The sequence below is a fragment of the Phalacrocorax aristotelis genome, chromosome W (assembly GCF_949628215.1).
Source record: "Phalacrocorax aristotelis chromosome W, bGulAri2.1, whole genome shotgun sequence".
In the NCBI taxonomy this organism is placed as follows: domain Eukaryota; kingdom Metazoa; phylum Chordata; class Aves; order Suliformes; family Phalacrocoracidae; genus Phalacrocorax; species Phalacrocorax aristotelis.
Window position 1 is genome coordinate 245,598 of NC_134310.1, and position 18,005 is coordinate 263,602.

Sequence of the window (18,005 nt, forward strand, 5' to 3'; positions counted from 1 at the left end):
AAGGGGGTGTGTCCAAAGGGACGCTGGCAATGCCCCTGGAGCCATCACCAAGGGCAGGGCCTGTTGCTATGGAGGGTGGGGCCAGGCAGCACCAGCAACACCCCCAGGCTGTCACCAGGGGGTGGGACCTGTTGCTAACTGGGGATGCTGGGGAGCACACGAGCACGGCCCCACCCCACCAGACCCTCGCCAGGGGGCGGGGCCTGTCGCAAAGGTGGGTGGGGCCAGAGGGGTCAGGCATCAGCCCGCGCGTATAGACCAGTGCGTCCCAGTAATGACCAACATGCCACACAGTATGGATCCCAGTACATCCCAGCTCCCTCCCAGCGACGCCCAGTACATCCCAGTTCCCTCCCAGTACATCCCAGTTCCCTACCAGTGCAGCCCAGTACATCCCAGATCCCTCCCAGTCCGTCCCAGTTCCTTCCCAGTCCGTCCCAGTACATCCCAGTTCCCTCACAGTACATCCCAGTTCCCTCCCAGTTCACACACAGTTCACTCCCAGTTCCATTCCAGTACATCCCAGTACATGCCAGTTGCCTCCCAGTTTCCTCTAAGTACATCCCAGTACTTCAAAGTTCCCTCCCAGTACATCCCAGTTCCCTCACAGTACATCCCAGTACTTCACAGTTCACTCCCACTACATCCCAGTACGTCCCAGTTCCCCCTTGGTACATAACACTTCCCTCCCAATACATCCCAGTTCCCTCCCATTACATCCCGATTCCCTCCCAGTACATCCCAGTTCCCTCCCAGTATGTCCCAGTACATCCCAGTTCCCTCACAGTACATCCCAGTTCCCTCCCAGTACATCCCACTACATCCCAGTTCCCTCCCAGTACATACCAGTTCCCTCCCAGTACATCCCAGTACATCCTGGTACATCCCAGTTCCCACCCAGTACATCCTACTACATACCAGTTCCCTCCCAGTTCCATCCCAGTTCCATCCCACTTCCCTCTAAGTACATCCCAGTACTTCCCAGTTCCCTCCCAGTACATCCCAGTTCCCTCTAAATACATCCCAGTACTTCACAGTTCACTCCCAGCACATCCCAGTACGCACCAGTTCCCCTCAGTACATAACACTTCCCTCCCAGTACATAACAGTACATCCCAGTGTCCTCACACTACGTCCCAGTTCCCTCCCAGTACATCCCAGTTCCCTACCAGTACATCCCAGTTCCCTCCCAGTTCCTTCCCAGTACATAACAGTTACCTCCCAGTACATCCCAGTACATCCCAGTAGATCCTGGTACATCCCAAATCCCTGCCAGTTCCACCCGGTACAACCCAGTACAAGCCTGTACATCCTAGTTCCTCCACGGTACATCCCAGGACATCCCCGCACATTGTAGTGCCTCCCAGTACATCCCAGGTACCTCCCAGTACTGGGAGGGATCTGGGATGTACTGGGAGGGAACTGGGACGTACTGGGAGGGACCTGGGATGTACTGGGAGGGAACTGGGATGTACTGGGAGGGACCTGGGATGTACTGGGATGTAATGGGACAGAACTGGGATGTATTGGGAGGCACTGGGAAAGAAGTGGTAGCGAACCGGGAGGGAATTGGGATGTACGGGGATGAACTGGTAGGGAACTGGGATGTACTGGCATGGAACGGGGATGTATTGGGATGTACAGGAACGGAACTGGAATGTACTGCGATGTACTGGGAGCGAACTGGGATTTACTGGGATGTACTGGGAGGAAACTGGGATATACTGGGAGGAAACTGGGAGGGAAGTGGGTGTCAACTGGGACATTCCAGTTTCCTCCCAGTACATCCCAGTTCCCTACCAGTGCATCCCAGTCCGTCCCAGTTCCCTCCCAGTCCGTCCCAGTTCCCTCCCAGTCCGTCCCAGTACATCCCAGTTCCCTCCCAGTACATCCTACTACATACCAGTTCCCTGCCAGTTCACTCCCAGTACGTCCCAGTTCCCTCCCCGTACGTCCCAGTACATCCCAGTTCCGTCCCAGTTCCCTACCAGTGCGTCCTAGTTCCCTCCCAGTACGTCCCAGTTCCCTCTTAGTCCATTCCAGTTCCCTCCAGTATATCCCACTACATCCCAGTTCCCTCCAGTACATCTCAGTTCTCTCCCATTTCCCTCCCAGTACATCCCAGTTCCCTCACAGTTCACACACAGTTCACTCCAAGTTCACACACAGTTCACTCCCAGTTCCATTCCAGTACATCCCAGTACATGCCAGTTCCCTCCCAGTACATCACACTACATCCCAGTTCCCTCCCAGTTGCTGCTAAGTACATCCCAGGACTTTACAGTTCCCTCCCAGCACATCCCAGTACGTCCCAGTTCCCCTCAGTACATAACACTTCCCTCCCAGTACATACCAGTACATCCCAGTGTCCTCACAGTACGTCCCAGTTCCCTCCCAGTACATAACAGTTCCCTCCCAGTCCGTCCCAATCCCCTCCCAGTACGTCCCAGTTCCCTGCCAGTATGTCCCAGTACATCCCAGTTCCCTCCCAGTAAATCCCAGTTCCCTCCCAGTAAATCCCAGTTCCCTCCCAGTTCCCTCCCACTACATCCCAGTTCCCTCCCAGTACATACCAGTTCCCTCCCAGTACATCCCAGTTCCATCCCAGTACATCCCAGTTCCCACCCAGTACATCCTACTACATACCAGTTCCCTCCCAGTTCACTCCCAGTACATGCCAGTACTTCACAGTTCCCTCCCAGTACATCCCAGTACGTCCCAGTTCCCCTCAGTACATAACACTTCCCTCCCAGTACATAACAGTACATCCCAGTGTCCTCACAGTAAGTCCCAGTTCCCTCCCAGTACATCCCAGTTCCCTACCAGTACATCCCAGTTCCCTACCAGTTCCTTGCCAGTACATAACAGTTACCTCCCAGTACATCCCAGTACATCCCAGTAGATCCTGGTACATCCCAAATCCCTGCCAGTTCCACCCGGTACAACCCAGTACAAGCCTGTACATCCTAGTTCCTCCACAGTACATCCCAGGGCATCCCCGCACATTGTAGTGCCTCCCAGTACATCCCAGGTCCCTCCCAGTACTGGGAGGGACCTGGGATGTACTGGAAGGGAACTGGGATGTACTGGGAGGGAACTGGGATGGACTGGGTGGAAAGTGTTGGGAATTGGGATTTACTGGGAGGGAACTGGGATGTACTGGGAGGGAACTGGGATGTACTGGGATGTAATGGGACGGAACTGGGATGTATTTGGAGGCACTGGGAAAGAAGTGGTAGTGAACCGGGAGGGAATTGGGATGTACGGGGATGAACTGGTAGGGAACTGGGATGTACTGGCATGGAACGGGGATGTATTGGGATGTACAGGCACGGAACTGGAATGTACTGCGATGTACTGGGATGTACTGGGAGCAAACTGGGATTTACTGGGATGTACAGGGAGGAAACTGGGATATACTGGGAGGCACTGGGAGGGAAGTGGGTGTCAACTGGGACATTCCAGTTTCCTCCCAGTACATCCCAGTTCCCTACCAGTGCACTCCCAGTACATCCCAGATCCCTCCCAGTACATCCCAGATCCCTCCCAGTCTGTCCCAGTACATCCCAGTACATCCCAGTTCCCTCACAGTACATCCCAGTTCCCTCACAGTTCACACACAGTTCACTCCCAGTTCCATTCCAGTACATCCCAGTACATGCCAGTTGCCTCCCAGTTTCCTCTAAGTACATCCCAGTACTTGAAAGTTCCCTCCCAGTACATCCCAGTTCCCTCACAGTACATCCCAGTACTTCACAGTTCACTCCCACTACATCCCAGTACGTCCCAGTTCCCCCTTGGTACATAACACTTCCCTCCCAATACATCCCAGTTCCCTCCCATTACATCCCGATTCCCTCCCAGTACATCCCAGTTCCCTGCCAGTATGTCCCAGTACATCCCAGTTCCCTCACAGTACATCCCAGTTCCCTCCCAGTACATCCCAGTACATCCCAGTTCCCTCCCAGTACATACCAGTTCCCTCCCAGTACATCCCAGTACATCCCGGTACATCCCAGTTCCCACCCAGTACATCCTACTACATACCAGTTCCCTCCCACTTCCATCCCAGTTCCATCCCAGTTCCATCCCAGTACATCCCAGTACTTCACAGTTCCCTCCCAGTACATCCCAGTTCCCTCTAAGTACATCCCAGTACTTCACAGTTCCCTCCCAGCACACCCCAGTACGTCCCAGTTCCCCTCAGTACATAACACTTCCCTCCCAGTACATAACAGTACATCCCAGTGTCCTCACACTACGTCCCAGTTCCCTCCCAGTACATCCCAGTTCCCTACCAGTACATCCCAGTTCCCTACCAGTTCCTTCCCAGTACATAACAGTTACCTCCCAGTACATCCCAGCACATCCCAGTAGATCCTGGTACATCCCAAATCCCTGCCAGTTCCACCCGGTACAACCCAGTACAAGCCTGTACATCCTAGTTCCTCCACAGTACATCCCAGGGCATCCCCGCACATTGTAGTGCCTCCCAGTACATCCCAGTTCCCTCCCAGTACTGGGAGGGACCTGGGATGTACTGGGAGGGAACCGGGACGTACTGGGAGGGACCTGGGATGTACTGGGAGGGAACTGGGATGTACTGGGAGGGACCTGGGATGTACTGGGATGTAATGGGACAGAACTGGGATGTATTGGGAGGCACTGGGAAAGAAGTGGTAGCGAACCGGGACGGAATTGGGATGTACGGGGATGAACTGGTAGGGAACTGGGATGTACTGGCATGGAACTGGGATGTATTGGGATGGACAGGAACGGAACTGGAATGTACTGCGATGTACTGGGAGCGAACTGGGATTTACTGGGATGTACTGGGAGGAAACTGGGATATACTGGGAGGAAACTGGGAGGGAAGTGGGTGTCAACTGGGACATTCCAGTTTCCTCCCAGTACATCCCAGTTCCCTACCAGTGCATCCCAGTCCGTCCCAGTTCCCTCCCAGTCCGTCCCAGTTCCCTCCCAGTCCGTCCCAGTACATCCCAGTTCCCTCCCAGTACATCCTACTACATACCAGTTCCCTGCCAGTTCACTCCCAGTACAAAACAGTTACCTCCCAGTACGTCCCAGTTCCCTCCCCGTACGTCCCAGTACATCCCAGTTCCGTCCCAGTTCCCTACCAGCGCGTCCTAGTTCCCTCCCAGTACGTCCCAGTTCCCTCTTAGTCCATTCCAGTTCCCTCCAGTATATCCCACTACATCCCAGTTCCCTCCAGTACATCTCAGTTCTCTCCCATTTCCCTCCCAGTACATCCCAGTTCCCTCACAGTTCACACACAGTTCACTCCCAGTTCACACACAGTTCACTCCCAGTTCCATTCCAGTACATCCCAGTACATGCCAGTTCCCTCCCAGTACATCACACTACATCCCAGTTCCCTCCCAGTTGCTGCTAAGTACATCCCAGGACTTCACAGTTCCCTCCCAGCACATCCCAGTACGTCCCAGTTCCCCTCAGTACATAACACTTCCCTCCCAGTACATACCAGTACATCCCAGTGTCCTCACAGTACGTCCCAGTTCCCTCCCAGTACATAACAGTTCCCTCCCAGTCCGTCCCAATCCCCTCCCAGTACGTCCCAGTTCCCTGCCAGTATGTCCCAGTACATCCCAGTTCCCTCCCAGTAAATCCCAGTTCCCTCCCAGTTCCCTCCCACTACATCCCAGTTCCCTCCCAGTACATACCAGTTCCCTCCCAGTACATCCCAGTTCCATCCCAGTACATCCCAGTTCCCACCCAGTACATCCTACTACATACCAGTTCCCTCCCAGTTCACTCCCACTACATCCCAGTACATCCCAGTTCCCTCACAGTACATCCCAGTACGTCCCAGTTCCCCTCAGTACATAACACTTCCCTCCCAGTACATAACAGTACATCCCAGTGTCCTCACAGTACGTCCCAGTTCCCTCAAAGTACTGGGAGGGAAGTGGGATGTACTGGGAGGGAACTGGGATGTACTGGGATGTAATGGGACGGAACTGGGATGTATTGGGACGGAACTGGGAAAGAAGTGGTAGTGAACCGGGAGGGAATTGGGATGTACGGGGATGAACTGGTAGGAAACTGGGATGTACTGGCATGGAACGGGGATGTATTGGGATGGACAGGAACGGAACTGGAATGTACGGCGATGTATTGGGATGTACTGGGAGCGAACTGGGATTTACTGGGATGTACTGGGAGGAAACTGGGATATACTGGGAGGAAACTGGGATATACTGGGAGGAAACTGGGAGGGAAGTGGGTGTCAACTGGGACATTCCAGTTTCCTCCCAGTACATCCCAGTTACCTACCAGTGCAGCCCAGTACATCCCAGATCCCTCCCAGTTCCTCCCAGTACATCCCAGTACATCCCAGTTCCCTCACAGTACATCCCAGTTCCCTCCCAGTTCACACACAGTTCATTCCCAGTTCCATTCCAGTACATCCCAGTACATGCCAGTTGCCTCCCAGTTTCCTCTAAGTACATCCCAGTACTTTAAAGTTCCCTCCCAGTACATCCCAGTTCCCTCACAGTACATCCCAGTACTTCACAGTTCACTCCCACTACATCCCAGTACGTCCCAGTTCCCCCTTGGTACATAACACTTCCCTCCCAATACATCCAAGTTCCCTCCCAGTACATCCCAATCCCCTCCCAGTACATCCCAGTTCCCTGCCAGTATGTCCCAGTACATCCCAGTTCCCTCCCAGTACATACCAGTTCCCTCCCACTACATCCCAGTTCCCTCCCAGTTCCCTCCCACTACATCCCAGTTCCCTCCCAGTACATACCAGTTCCCTCCCAGTACATCCCAGTACATCCTGGTACATCCCAGTTCCCACCCAGTACATCCTACTACATACCAGTTCCCTCCCAGTTCACTCCCAGTACATCCCAGTACTTCACAGTTCCATCCCAGTACATCCCAGTACGCACCAGTTCCCCTCAGTACATAACACTTCCCTCCCAGTACATACCAGTACATCCCAGTGTCCTCACACTACGTCCCAGTTCCCTCACAGTACATCCCAGTTCCCTACCAGTACGTCCCAGTTCCCTCCCTGTTCACTCCCAGTACATAACAGTTACCTCCCAGTACATCCCAGTACATCCCAGTAGATCCTGGTACATCCCAAATCCCTGCCAGTTCCACCCGGTACAACCCAGTACAAGCCTGTACATCCTAGTTCCTCCACAGTACATCCCAGGGCATCCCCGCACATTGAGTGCCTCCCAGTACATCCCAGTTCCCTCCCAGTACTGGGAGGGACCTGGGATGTACTGGGAGGGAACTGGGATGTGCTGGGATGTAATGGGACGGAACTGGGATGTAATGGGACGGAACTGGGAAAGAAGTGGTAGTGAACCGGGAGGGAATTGGGATGTACGGGTGTCGTGGTTTAGCGGCAGCTCAGCCCCACACAGTCGCTCGCTCACTCCCCCACCGGTAGATGGGGGAGAGAATCAGAAGGGTAACGCTCGTGGGTTGGGATAAGAACAGTTTAATAATGAAAATTAAAAGAAACAACAGTAGAAATGCAATGTAAAGGAGAACAACGAGAGGCGCAAAGCCCCGGGGGAGGGGGAAAAGAAGGGAGGGGAGAGGGGGAACGAACCGCCGGAACAAACCGCACGCGCCGCAGCCGCTCGCCGCCCGCCGACCCGACGCCGCGCCGCCCGCGCGCTGCCACTGCCCCCCCTCAATATACTGGTCATGGTGTCACACGGTATGGAATGAACCTGCCATTGGCCAGTCGGGGTCAGCCGCCCCCACCATGGCCCTGCCCCTCCCAGCCCCCCCTGCCACGCCACGCGGCAGAGCGCGGGAAGCTGGAAAGGTAGCTGACCCCCACAGTGAGGAGAATTAACCCCTTCTCAGCCAAAACCAGCACATTCTCCACCCCTTATTCCATACCACTTACACCATGCCCAGGTCCCATATGATGCAATACAACCGTACCAACCACCACCCCTCCCCTTCCCATCCTTTAACATAATACACAGACATCATTCCCTTAGTTCATGGATCTTCCCTGTAAAATGTCCATTAAAATGTCCATTGAGTTCACGCAGTCCATGACTCTGGGCTCCATCTGTTGTATCAGTCTTTCCGGGTGGGAGAGATGGTGTGTGGCGTTGGGTTGCTGCATACCGAGTCAGTCATCGTTCCATCACTGCTGCACGGCTTGTTTCATAGTTGATCTTCCATGGGTTGGGAGGCTCGTACTCTGATATCATTGATACAACACAGAGGTGACACACAATATTATATAGCAGTTCACATTGTGCCATTCAGTTCATTGACTGTTTTCACCCAAAATCAAATCCCCTTGAGGCACACATCGGATTTCTCCATCCTCCCGCATCACCCACCAAGTGCACCCAGGTCCTCGAGCAAAAACAATCCCACGAATGGGTTTGCCTTTGCCAGAGGCAGGAAGAACCCAGACTGTTTTGCCCAGCATACTTTTTGTGTGCACTACAGGGACTCTATCCCCTTCCACAGTATGTAGGATTTCTGACTGGGCAGGGCCAGCTCGGTTGGCAGATCCCCTCGTGTTGACTAACCACGTGGCTTTTGCTAAATGTGTATCCCAGTGCTTGAATGTCCCACCCCCCATTGCTCTCAGTGTGGTTTTTAACAGTCCATTGTACCTTTCAATTTTCCCAGAGGCTGGTGCGTGATAGGGGATGTGATACACCCACTCAATGCCGTGCTCTTTGGCCCAGGTGTCTATGAGGCTATTTCGGAAATGAGTCCCGTTGTCTGACTCAATCCTCTCTGGGGTGCCATGTCGCCACAGGACTTGTTTCTCAAGACCCAGGATAGTGTTCCGGGCAGTGGCGTGGGGGACAGGATATGTTTCCAGCCAGCCAGTCGTTGTTTCTACCATTGTAAGCACATGGCGCTTGCCTTGGCGGGTCTGTGGGAGTGTGATATAGTCAATTTGCCAGGCCTCCCCATATTTATATTTCAGCCATCGTCCCCCATACCACAGAGGCTTTACCCGCTTCGCTTGCTTGATTGCAGCGCATGTGTCACATTCGTGGATAACCTGTGCAATAATATCCATGGTCAAGTCCACCCCTCGATCACGAGCCCACCTGTATGTTGCATCTCTCCCTTGATGGCCTGAGGTGTCATGGGCCCACCGAGCTAGAAATAGTTCACCCTTATGCTGCCAGTCCAGATCCACCTCAGCCACTTCAATCTTGGCAGCCTGATCTACCTGCTGGTTGTTTCGATGTTCTTCAGTGGCCCGACTCTTGGGGACGTGAGCATCCACATGCCGTACCTTTACAACCAGTTTCTCTACCCGGGCAGCAATATCTTGCCACAATGTGGCAGCCCAGATGGGTTTGCCTCTGCGCTGCCAGTTGCTTTGCTTCCATTGCTGCAGCCAGCCCCACAAGGCATTTGCCACCATCCAGGAGTCAGTATAGAGATAGAGCACTGGCCACTTTTCCCGTTCAGCGATGTCTAAGGCCAGCTGGATGGCCTTTACCTCTGCAAACTGGCTCGATTCACCTTCTCCTTCAGCAGTTTCTGCTACTTGTCGTGTAGGACTCCATACAGCAGCCTTCCATCTCCGGTGCTTTCCCACAAGGCGACAGGACCCATCAGTGAACAGGGCATATTGCTTCTCATCTTCTGGCAGTTTGTTATACAGTGGGGCTTCTTCAGCACGTGTCACCTCCTCCTCTGGTGATAATCCAAAATCTTTGCCTTCTGGCCAGTCCATAATCACTTCCAAGATTCCTGGGCGACTGGGGTTTCCTACTCGAGCCCGCTGGGTGATCAGTGCAACCCATTTACTCCACGTAGCATCAGTTGCATGGTGTGTAGAGGGGATGTTTCCTTTGAACATCCAGCCCAGCACTGGCAGTCGGGGTGCCAGGAGCAACTGTGCTTCAGTACCAACCACTTCTGAAGCAGCTCGAACCCCTTCATATGCTGCCAATATCTCTTTTTCAGTTGGAGTATAGCGGGCTTCAGACCCTCTGTATCCCCGACTCCAAAACCCTAGGGGTCGACCCCGGGTCTCCCCAGGTGCTTTCTGCCAGAGACTCCAGGTAGGGCCATTCTCCCCGGCTGCAGTGTAGAGCACATTTTTTACATCTTGTCCTGCCCGGACTGGCCCAAGAGCTACTGCATGGACTATTTCTCGTTTAATCTGTTCAAAGGCTTGTCGTTGCTCAGGGCCCCATTTGAAATCATTCTTTTTCCGGGTCACTTGATAGAGAGGGCTCACGATCAGACTGTAATTTGGAATATGCATTCTCCAAAAACCCACAACGCCCAAGAAAGCTTGTGTTTCCTTTTTGCTAGTTGGTGGAGACATGGCTGCTATTTTGTTGATCACATCCATTGGAATCTGACGACGACCGTCTTGCCATTTAATTCCTAAGAACTGGATTTCTCGTGCAGGTCCCTTCACCTTACTTTGTTTTATGGCAAAACCAGCTTTCAGAAGGATTTGGACTATTTTCTCACCTTTCTCAAAAACTTCTTCTGCTGTGCTGCCCCACACAATGATGTCATCAATGTATTGAAGGTGTTCTGGAGCTTCTCCCTGTTCCAGTACAGTCTGAATCAGTCCATGGCAAATGGTAGGACTGTGTTTCCACCCCTGGGGCAGTCGATTCCAGGTGTACTGGACGCCCCTCCATGTGAAAGCAAACTGTGGCCTGCACTCTGCTGCCAGAGGGATTGAGAAGAATGCATTAGCAATATCAATTGTGGCATACCACTTGGCCGCCTTTGACTCCAGTTCGTATTGAAGTTCTAGCATGTCTGGCACAGCAGCACTCAACGGTGGAGTGACTTCATTCAGGCCACGATAGTCTACTGTTAGTCTCCACTCTCCATTAGACTTCCGGACTGGCCATATGGGACTGTTAAAGGGTGAGTGGGTCTTACTGATGACTCCTTGGCTCCTCAGTTGGTGAATGAGTTTATGGATGGGGATCAGAGAGTCTCTGTTGGTGCGATATTGCCGCCGGTGCACTGTTGTGGTGGCGATTGGCACCTGTTGTTCTTTGACCTTCAGCAACCCCACCACAGAAGGGTCCTTTGAGAGACCGGGCAAGGTAGACAGCTGTTCAGTTTCCTCCGTCTCCAAGGCAGCTACACCAAAAGCCCACTTGTAACCTTTTGGGTCCTTGAAATACCCTCTCCTGAGGTAGTCTATACCAAGGATGCACGGAGCCTCTGGGCCAGTCACAATGGGGTGCTTCTGCCACTCATTGCCAGTTAGGCTCACTTCGGCCTCCAATACAGTTAGCTCTTGAGATCCCCCTGTCACTCCAGCAATGCTGATGGGTTCTGCCCCTATATAGTTTGATGGCATTAAGGTGCACTGTGCGCCGGTGTCCACTAAAGCTTTATACTCCTGTGGGTCGGACGTGCCAGGCCATCGGATCCACACAGTCCAGTAAGCCCGGTTATCCCTTTCCTCCACCCGGCTGGAGGCAGGGCCCCTCTAGTCCTGATCATGGCAGTCACAACTCACTTCCTGTAAATGTGAATCAGGAGTCCCTCTATTACACTTAGAAATAAAATCTGCGCTTCTACTCCTCTGTCTGGGGACTTGCTCGCTGGAAACTGGAGCAGCAGCTTTCCTGGAAGAGCCTCCCTGAGTGACTGTTCTTCCTTGCAGTTCATGTACTCGTGCCTGTAGGGTCGAAGTAGGCTTGCCATCCCACCTCATCATGTCCTCTCCGTGGTCACGCAGGTAGAACCATAGGGTGGCCCGTGGCGTGTATCCCCTTCTTTGAGCCAAAGGACGCTTATTCCTAACAGCTGAGACACTGCTCTGTCGAGGTGGGGAGTAGGACAGATCTTCTTTGAGTTGCTGGACCTCTTGGGATAGTTTCTCCACAGCAGAGACAAGCGAGGAAGAGATATTTGTGTCATAATCCCGGAGTCTATCTATCACCTCTGCCACCGTTGGTGTCTCGTCATCTTTCCAGGACATCACTGCCAATGAGTTTGCATGCGAAGATGGTGCGCTCCGTACAAACTTCCGCCACATGGGTCGTGTGCACTCGGCTTCATCTGGATCTTTGGATGACCGTTGATCATCCAGGTCACCATAAATCACCTCAAACACAGCTAATTCCCTGAGATACTGGATGCCTTTCTCCATAGTTGTCCATTTTCCTGGGCGATATGTAACATCTTCTTTAAAGGGATACCTTTCCTTCACTCCAGACAGGAGTCGCCTCCAGAGGCTGAGGGCTTGTGGTTTTTTTCCAATTGCTTTGTCAACGCCCCCTTCCCCAGAAAGGGATCCCAATTGTTTGGCTTCTTTTCCCTCTAGTTCCAGGCTACTGGCCCCATTATCCCAGCATCGGAGCAGCCAGGTGGCAATGTGCTCACCTGAACGACGGCTATAATCTTTTCACATATCTCGCAACTCGCTTAAGGACAGGGATCGGGTGGTCTCTATTTCATTTATTACTTCTCCCTCCTCTCCCCGCGATGGCCCTGGTTCTTCATCATCCCGTTCTAAACGAGTTGATGTCCGCTTCCAATATTTCGTCTTATGTATGGGGGCAACTGATACTGGTACGGGTTTATTTTCTGAGCTAGCTCCGGTACTTGTTGTGGGGGTTTGAGTGGCTGCAGTGCCTGTTGTCAGGGCTGGATTGTCTACAGTGCCAGTCACTTTGCATTTCAATCCAGAGACATTCTCTTCCCCCTGGGGGCACTGAATACTGTTGAGCAGGGCTCGGTATGCATGGGCCAGACCCCAGCACGTTGCAGTTATCTGTGTCTCTCTGGAGTTCCCAGCGTAACAACATACTTTCTCCAAATATTCTACTAGTTTTTTAGGATTCTGCACTTGCTCGGGGGTGAAACTCCAAAACACTGGGGGTGCCCACTGCCCTAGGTATTTGCCCATGCTATCCCACATGCCCTGCCACTCGTAACTATCAAGCCTCGGGGCAGATTTCTGGGTGATATTCTTAAGTTGCTTAGTCAAAACCAAAACAACATGCCCAAAAACTAACAATGACTGCACCTTAACCACCCAAGGATGTTCAAGATACAAAAACGTTGTTGTAACAAAGGCACAGACATCATAGAACAAAGTTGCAAAGGTATTATTCTGTATTTCCTCCATATAAAATCTCTCAGAGGAGGAGGTATAATTGCTAATTGCCTCAACAAGGTGGTATCCGAAGTACAGTAACGGTTTCAGCAAAAACCCCAAATACCAGATAAAGCTGAAAACGAGTGTTTGTATAACAAATCTCGTAGGCAAAACATTACTAATCACAGCAGAACACAGCAGACTCAAACAACCAACACCGATTTTTAACACCAACTGCAAAAAGGACAACATGGTGCTGGGACCAGCAGCTGTTGTTATCTCCAACCCTTGAGCCCCACGTTGGGCGCCAAAAAGACTGTCGTGGTTTAGCGGCAGCTCAGCCCCACACAGTCGCTCGCTCACTCCCCCACCGGTAGATGGGGGAGAGAATCAGAAGGGTAACGCTCGTGGGTTGGGATAAGAACAGTTTAATAATGAAAATTAAAAGAAACAACAGTAGAAATGCAATGTAAAGGAGAACAACGAGAGGCGCAAAGCCCCGGGGGAGGGGGAAAAGAAGGGAGGGGAGAGGGGGAACGAACCGCCGGAACAAACCGCACGCGCCGCAGCCGCTCGCCGCCCGCCGACCCGACGCCGCGCCGCCCGCGCGCTGCCACTGCCCCCCCTCAATATACTGGTCATGGTGTCACACGGTATGGAATGAACCTGCCATTGGCCAGTCGGGGTCAGCCGCCCCCACCATGGCCCTGCCCCTCCCAGCCCCCCCTGCCACGCCACGCGGCAGAGCGCGGGAAGCTGGAAAGGTAGCTGACCCCCACAGTGAGGAGAATTAACCCCTTCTCAGCCAAAACCAGCACAACGGGGATGAACTGGTAGGGAACTGGGATGTACTGGCATGGAACGGGGATGTATTGGGATGTACAGGAACGGAACTGGAATGTACTGCGATGTACTGGGATGTACTGGGAGCAAACTGGGATTTACTGGGATGTACTGGGAGGAAACTGGGATATACTGGGAGGCACTGGGAGGGAAGTGGGTGTCAACTGGGACATTCCAGTTTCCTCCCAGTACATCCCAGCTCCCTACCAGTGCAGCCCAGTACATCCCAGATCCCTCCCAGTACATCCCAGTTCCCTCCCAGTCCGTCCCAGTACATCCCAGTACATCCCAGTTCCCTCACAGTACATCCCAGTTCCCTCACAGTTCACACACAGTTCACTCCCAGTTCCATTCCAGTACATCCCAGTACATGCCACTTTCCTCCAAGTAAACCCCAGCTCCCTCCCACTACATCCAAGTTCCCTCCCACTTCCCTCTAAGTACATCCCAGTACTTCACAGTTCACTCCCAGTACATCCCAGTTCCCCCTCGGTACATAACAGTTCCCTCCCAGTACACCCCAGTACATCCCAGTTCCCTCCCAGTATGTCCCACTACATCCCAGTTCCCTCCCAGTCCATCCCAGTTCCCTCCCAGTAAATCCCAATTCCCAACACTTTCCACCCAGTACATCCCAGTTCCCTCCCAGTACATACCAGTTCCCTCCCAGTACATCCCAGTACTTCACAGTTCCCTCCCAGTTCCATCCCAGTTCCCTCCCAGTACATCCCAGTTCCCTCTAAGTACATCCCAATACTTCATAGTTCCCTCCCAGCACGTCCCAGTACGTCCCAGTTCCCCTCAGTACATAACACTTCCCTCCCAGTACATACCAGTACATCCCAGTGTCCTCACAGTACATCCCAGTTCCCTCCCAGTACATCCCACTTCTCTCCCAGTTCACTCTCAGTACACAACAGTTACCTCCCAGTACATCCCAGTACATCCCAGTAGATCCTGGTACATCCCAAATCCCTGCCAGTTCCACCCGGTACAACCCAGTACAAGCCTGTACATCCTAGTTCCTCCACGGTACATCCCAGGGCATCCCCGCACATTGTAGTGCCTCCCAGTACATCCCAGTTCCCTCCCAGTACTGGGAGGGACCTGGGATGTACTGGGAGGGAACTGGGACGTACTGGGAGGGAACTGGGATGTACTGGGATGTAATGGGACGGTACTGGGATGTATTGGGAGGCACTGGGAAAGAAGTGGTAGTGAACCGGGAGGGAACTGGGATGTACGGGGATGAACTGGTAGGAAACTGGGATGTACTGGCATGGAACGGGGATGTATTGGGATGTACAGGAACAGAACTGGAATGTACAGCGATGTATTGGCATGTACTGGGAGCGAGCTGGGATTTACTGGGATGTACTGGGAGGAAACTGGGATATACTGGGAGGAAACTGGAATATACTGGGAGGCATTGGGAGGGAAGTGGGTGTCAACTGGGACATCCCAGTTTCCTCCCAGTACATCCCAGTTCCCTACCAGTGCAGCCCAGTACATCCCAGTTCCCTCCCAGTCCGTCCCAATCCCCTCCCAGTACATCCCAGTTCCCTGCCAGTATGTCCCAGTACATCCCAGTTCCCTCCCAGTACATACCAGTTCCCTCCCAGTACATCCCAGTTCCCTCCCAGTTCCCTCCCACTACATCCCAGTACATCCCAGTTCCCTCCCAGTACATACCAGTTCCCTCCCAGTACATCCCAGTTCACTCCCAGTACATCCCAGTACTTCACAGTTCCATCCCAGTACATCCCAGTACGTCCCAGTTCCCCTCAGTACATAACACTTCCCTCCCAGTACATAACAGTACATCCCAGTGTCCTCACAGTACGTCCCAGTTCCCTCACAGTACATCCCAGTTTCCTCCCAGTACATCCCAGTTCCCTCCCTGTTCCTTCCCAGTACATAACAGTTACCTCCCAGTACATCCCAGTAGATCCTGGTACATCCCAAATCCCTGCCAGTTCCACCCGGTACAACCCAGTACAAGCCTGTACATCCTAGTTCCTCCACGGTACATCCCAGGGCATCCCCGCACATTGTAGTGCCTCCCAGTACATCCCAGTTCCCTCCCAGTACTGGGAGGGACCTGGGATGTACTGGGAGGGACCTGGGATATACTGGGAGGGAACTGGGATGTACTGGGATGTAATGGGACGGAACTGGGATGTATTGGGAGGCACTGGGAAAGAAGTGGTAGTGAACCGGGAGGGAACTGGGATGTACGGGGATGAACTGGTAGGAAACTGGGATGTACTGGCATGGAACGGGGATGTATTGGGATGTACAGGAACAGAACTGGAATGTACAGCGATGTATTGGCATGTACTGGGAGCGAGCTGGGATTTACTGGGATGTACTGGGAGGAAACTGGGATATACTGGGAGGAAACTGGAATATACTGGGAGGCATTGGGAGGGAAGTGGGTGTCAACTGGGACATCCCAGTTTCCTCCCAGTACATCCCAGTTCCCTACCAGTGCAGCCCAGTACATCCCAGATCCCTCCCAGTCCCTCCCAGTACATCCCAGTACATCCCAGTTCCCTCACAGTACATCCCAGTTCCCTCACAGTTCACACACAGTTCACTCCCAGTTCCATTCCAGTACATCCCAGTACATGCCAGTTGCCTCCCAGTTTCCTCTAAGTACATCCCAGTACTTTAAAGTTCCCTCCCAGTACATCCCAGTTCCCTCACAGTACATCCCAGTACTTCACAGTTCACTCCCACTACATCCCAGTACATCCCAGTTCCCTCCCAGTCCGTCCCAATCCCCTCCCAGTACATCCCAGTTCCCTGCCAGTATGTCCCAGTACATCCCAGTTCCCTCCCAGTACATACCAGTTCCCTCCCAGTACATCCCAGTACATCCCAGTTCCCACCCAGTACATCCTACTACATACCAGTTCCCTCCCAGTTCACTCCCAGTACATCCCAGTACTTCACAGTTCCCTCCCAGTACATCCCAGTACGTCCCAGTTCCCCTCAGTACATAACACTTCCCTCCCAGTACATAACAGTACATCCCAGTGTCCTCACAGTACGTCCCAGTTCCCTCACAGTACATCCCAGTTCCCTCCTAGTTCCTTCCCAGTACATAACAGTTACCTCCCAGTACATCCCAGTAGATCCTGGTACATCCCAAATCCCTGCCAGTTCCACCCGGTACAACCCAGTACAAGCCTGTACATCCTAGTTCCTCCACGGTACATCCCAGGGCATCCCCGCACATTGTAGTGCCTCCCAGTACATCCCAGATCCCTCCCAGTACTGGGAGGGACCTGGGATGTACTGGGAGGGACCTGGGATATACTGGGAGGGAACTGGGATGTACTGGGATGTAATGGGACGGAACTGGGATGTATTGGGAGGCACTGGGAAAGAAGTGGTAGTGAACCGGGAGGGAACTGGGATGTACGGGGATGAACTGGTAGGAAACTGGGATGTACTGGCATGGAACGGGGATGTATTGGGATGTACAGGAACAGAACTGGAATGTACAGCGATGTATTGGCATGTACTGGGAGCGAGCTGGGATTTACTGGGATGTACTGGGAGGAAACTGGGATATACTGGGAGGAAACTGGAATATACTGGGAGGCATTGGGAGGGAAGTGGGTGTCAACTGGGACATCCCAGTTTCCTCCCAGTACATCCCAGTTCCCTACCAGTGCAGCCCAGTACATCCCAGTTCCCTCCCAGTCCGTCCCAATCCCCTCCCAGTACATCCCAGTTCCCTGCCAGTATGTCCCAGTACATCCCAGTTCCCTCCCAGTACATACCGGTTCCCTCCCAGTACATCCCAGTTCCCTCCCAGTACATCCGAGTTCCCTCCCAGTTCCCTCCCACTACATCCCAGTACATCCCAGTTCCCTCCCAGTACATACCAGTTCCCTCCCAGTACATCCCAGTTCACTCCCAGTACATCCCAGTACTTCACAGTTCCATCCCAGTACATCCCAGTACGTCCCAGTTCCCCTCAGTACATAACACTTCCCTCCCAGTACATAACAGTACATCCCAGTGTCCTCACAGTACGTCCCAG

At 53.1% G+C, this 18,005-nt stretch overlaps 1 protein-coding gene and 1 long non-coding RNA gene across 2 annotated transcripts in view; both read right to left on the reverse strand.

Moving 5' to 3' along the window:
- Positions 1-18,005, reverse strand: part of LOC142049555 (uncharacterized) — a 106,053-nt gene that overhangs the window by 42,411 nt on the left and 45,637 nt on the right. The window lies entirely within an intron of this gene.
- On the reverse strand, positions 7,488-11,636 carry LOC142049408 (uncharacterized). Its single transcript, XM_075077104.1, has 2 exons — positions 8,661-11,636; positions 7,488-8,233 (listed from the first exon to the last, which is right to left on the reverse strand). Exons 1-2 carry the CDS (start codon positions 11,354-11,356, stop codon positions 8,197-8,199), a joined length of 2,733 nt encoding a protein of 910 aa, XP_074933205.1. The 5' UTR covers positions 11,357-11,636; the 3' UTR covers positions 7,488-8,196.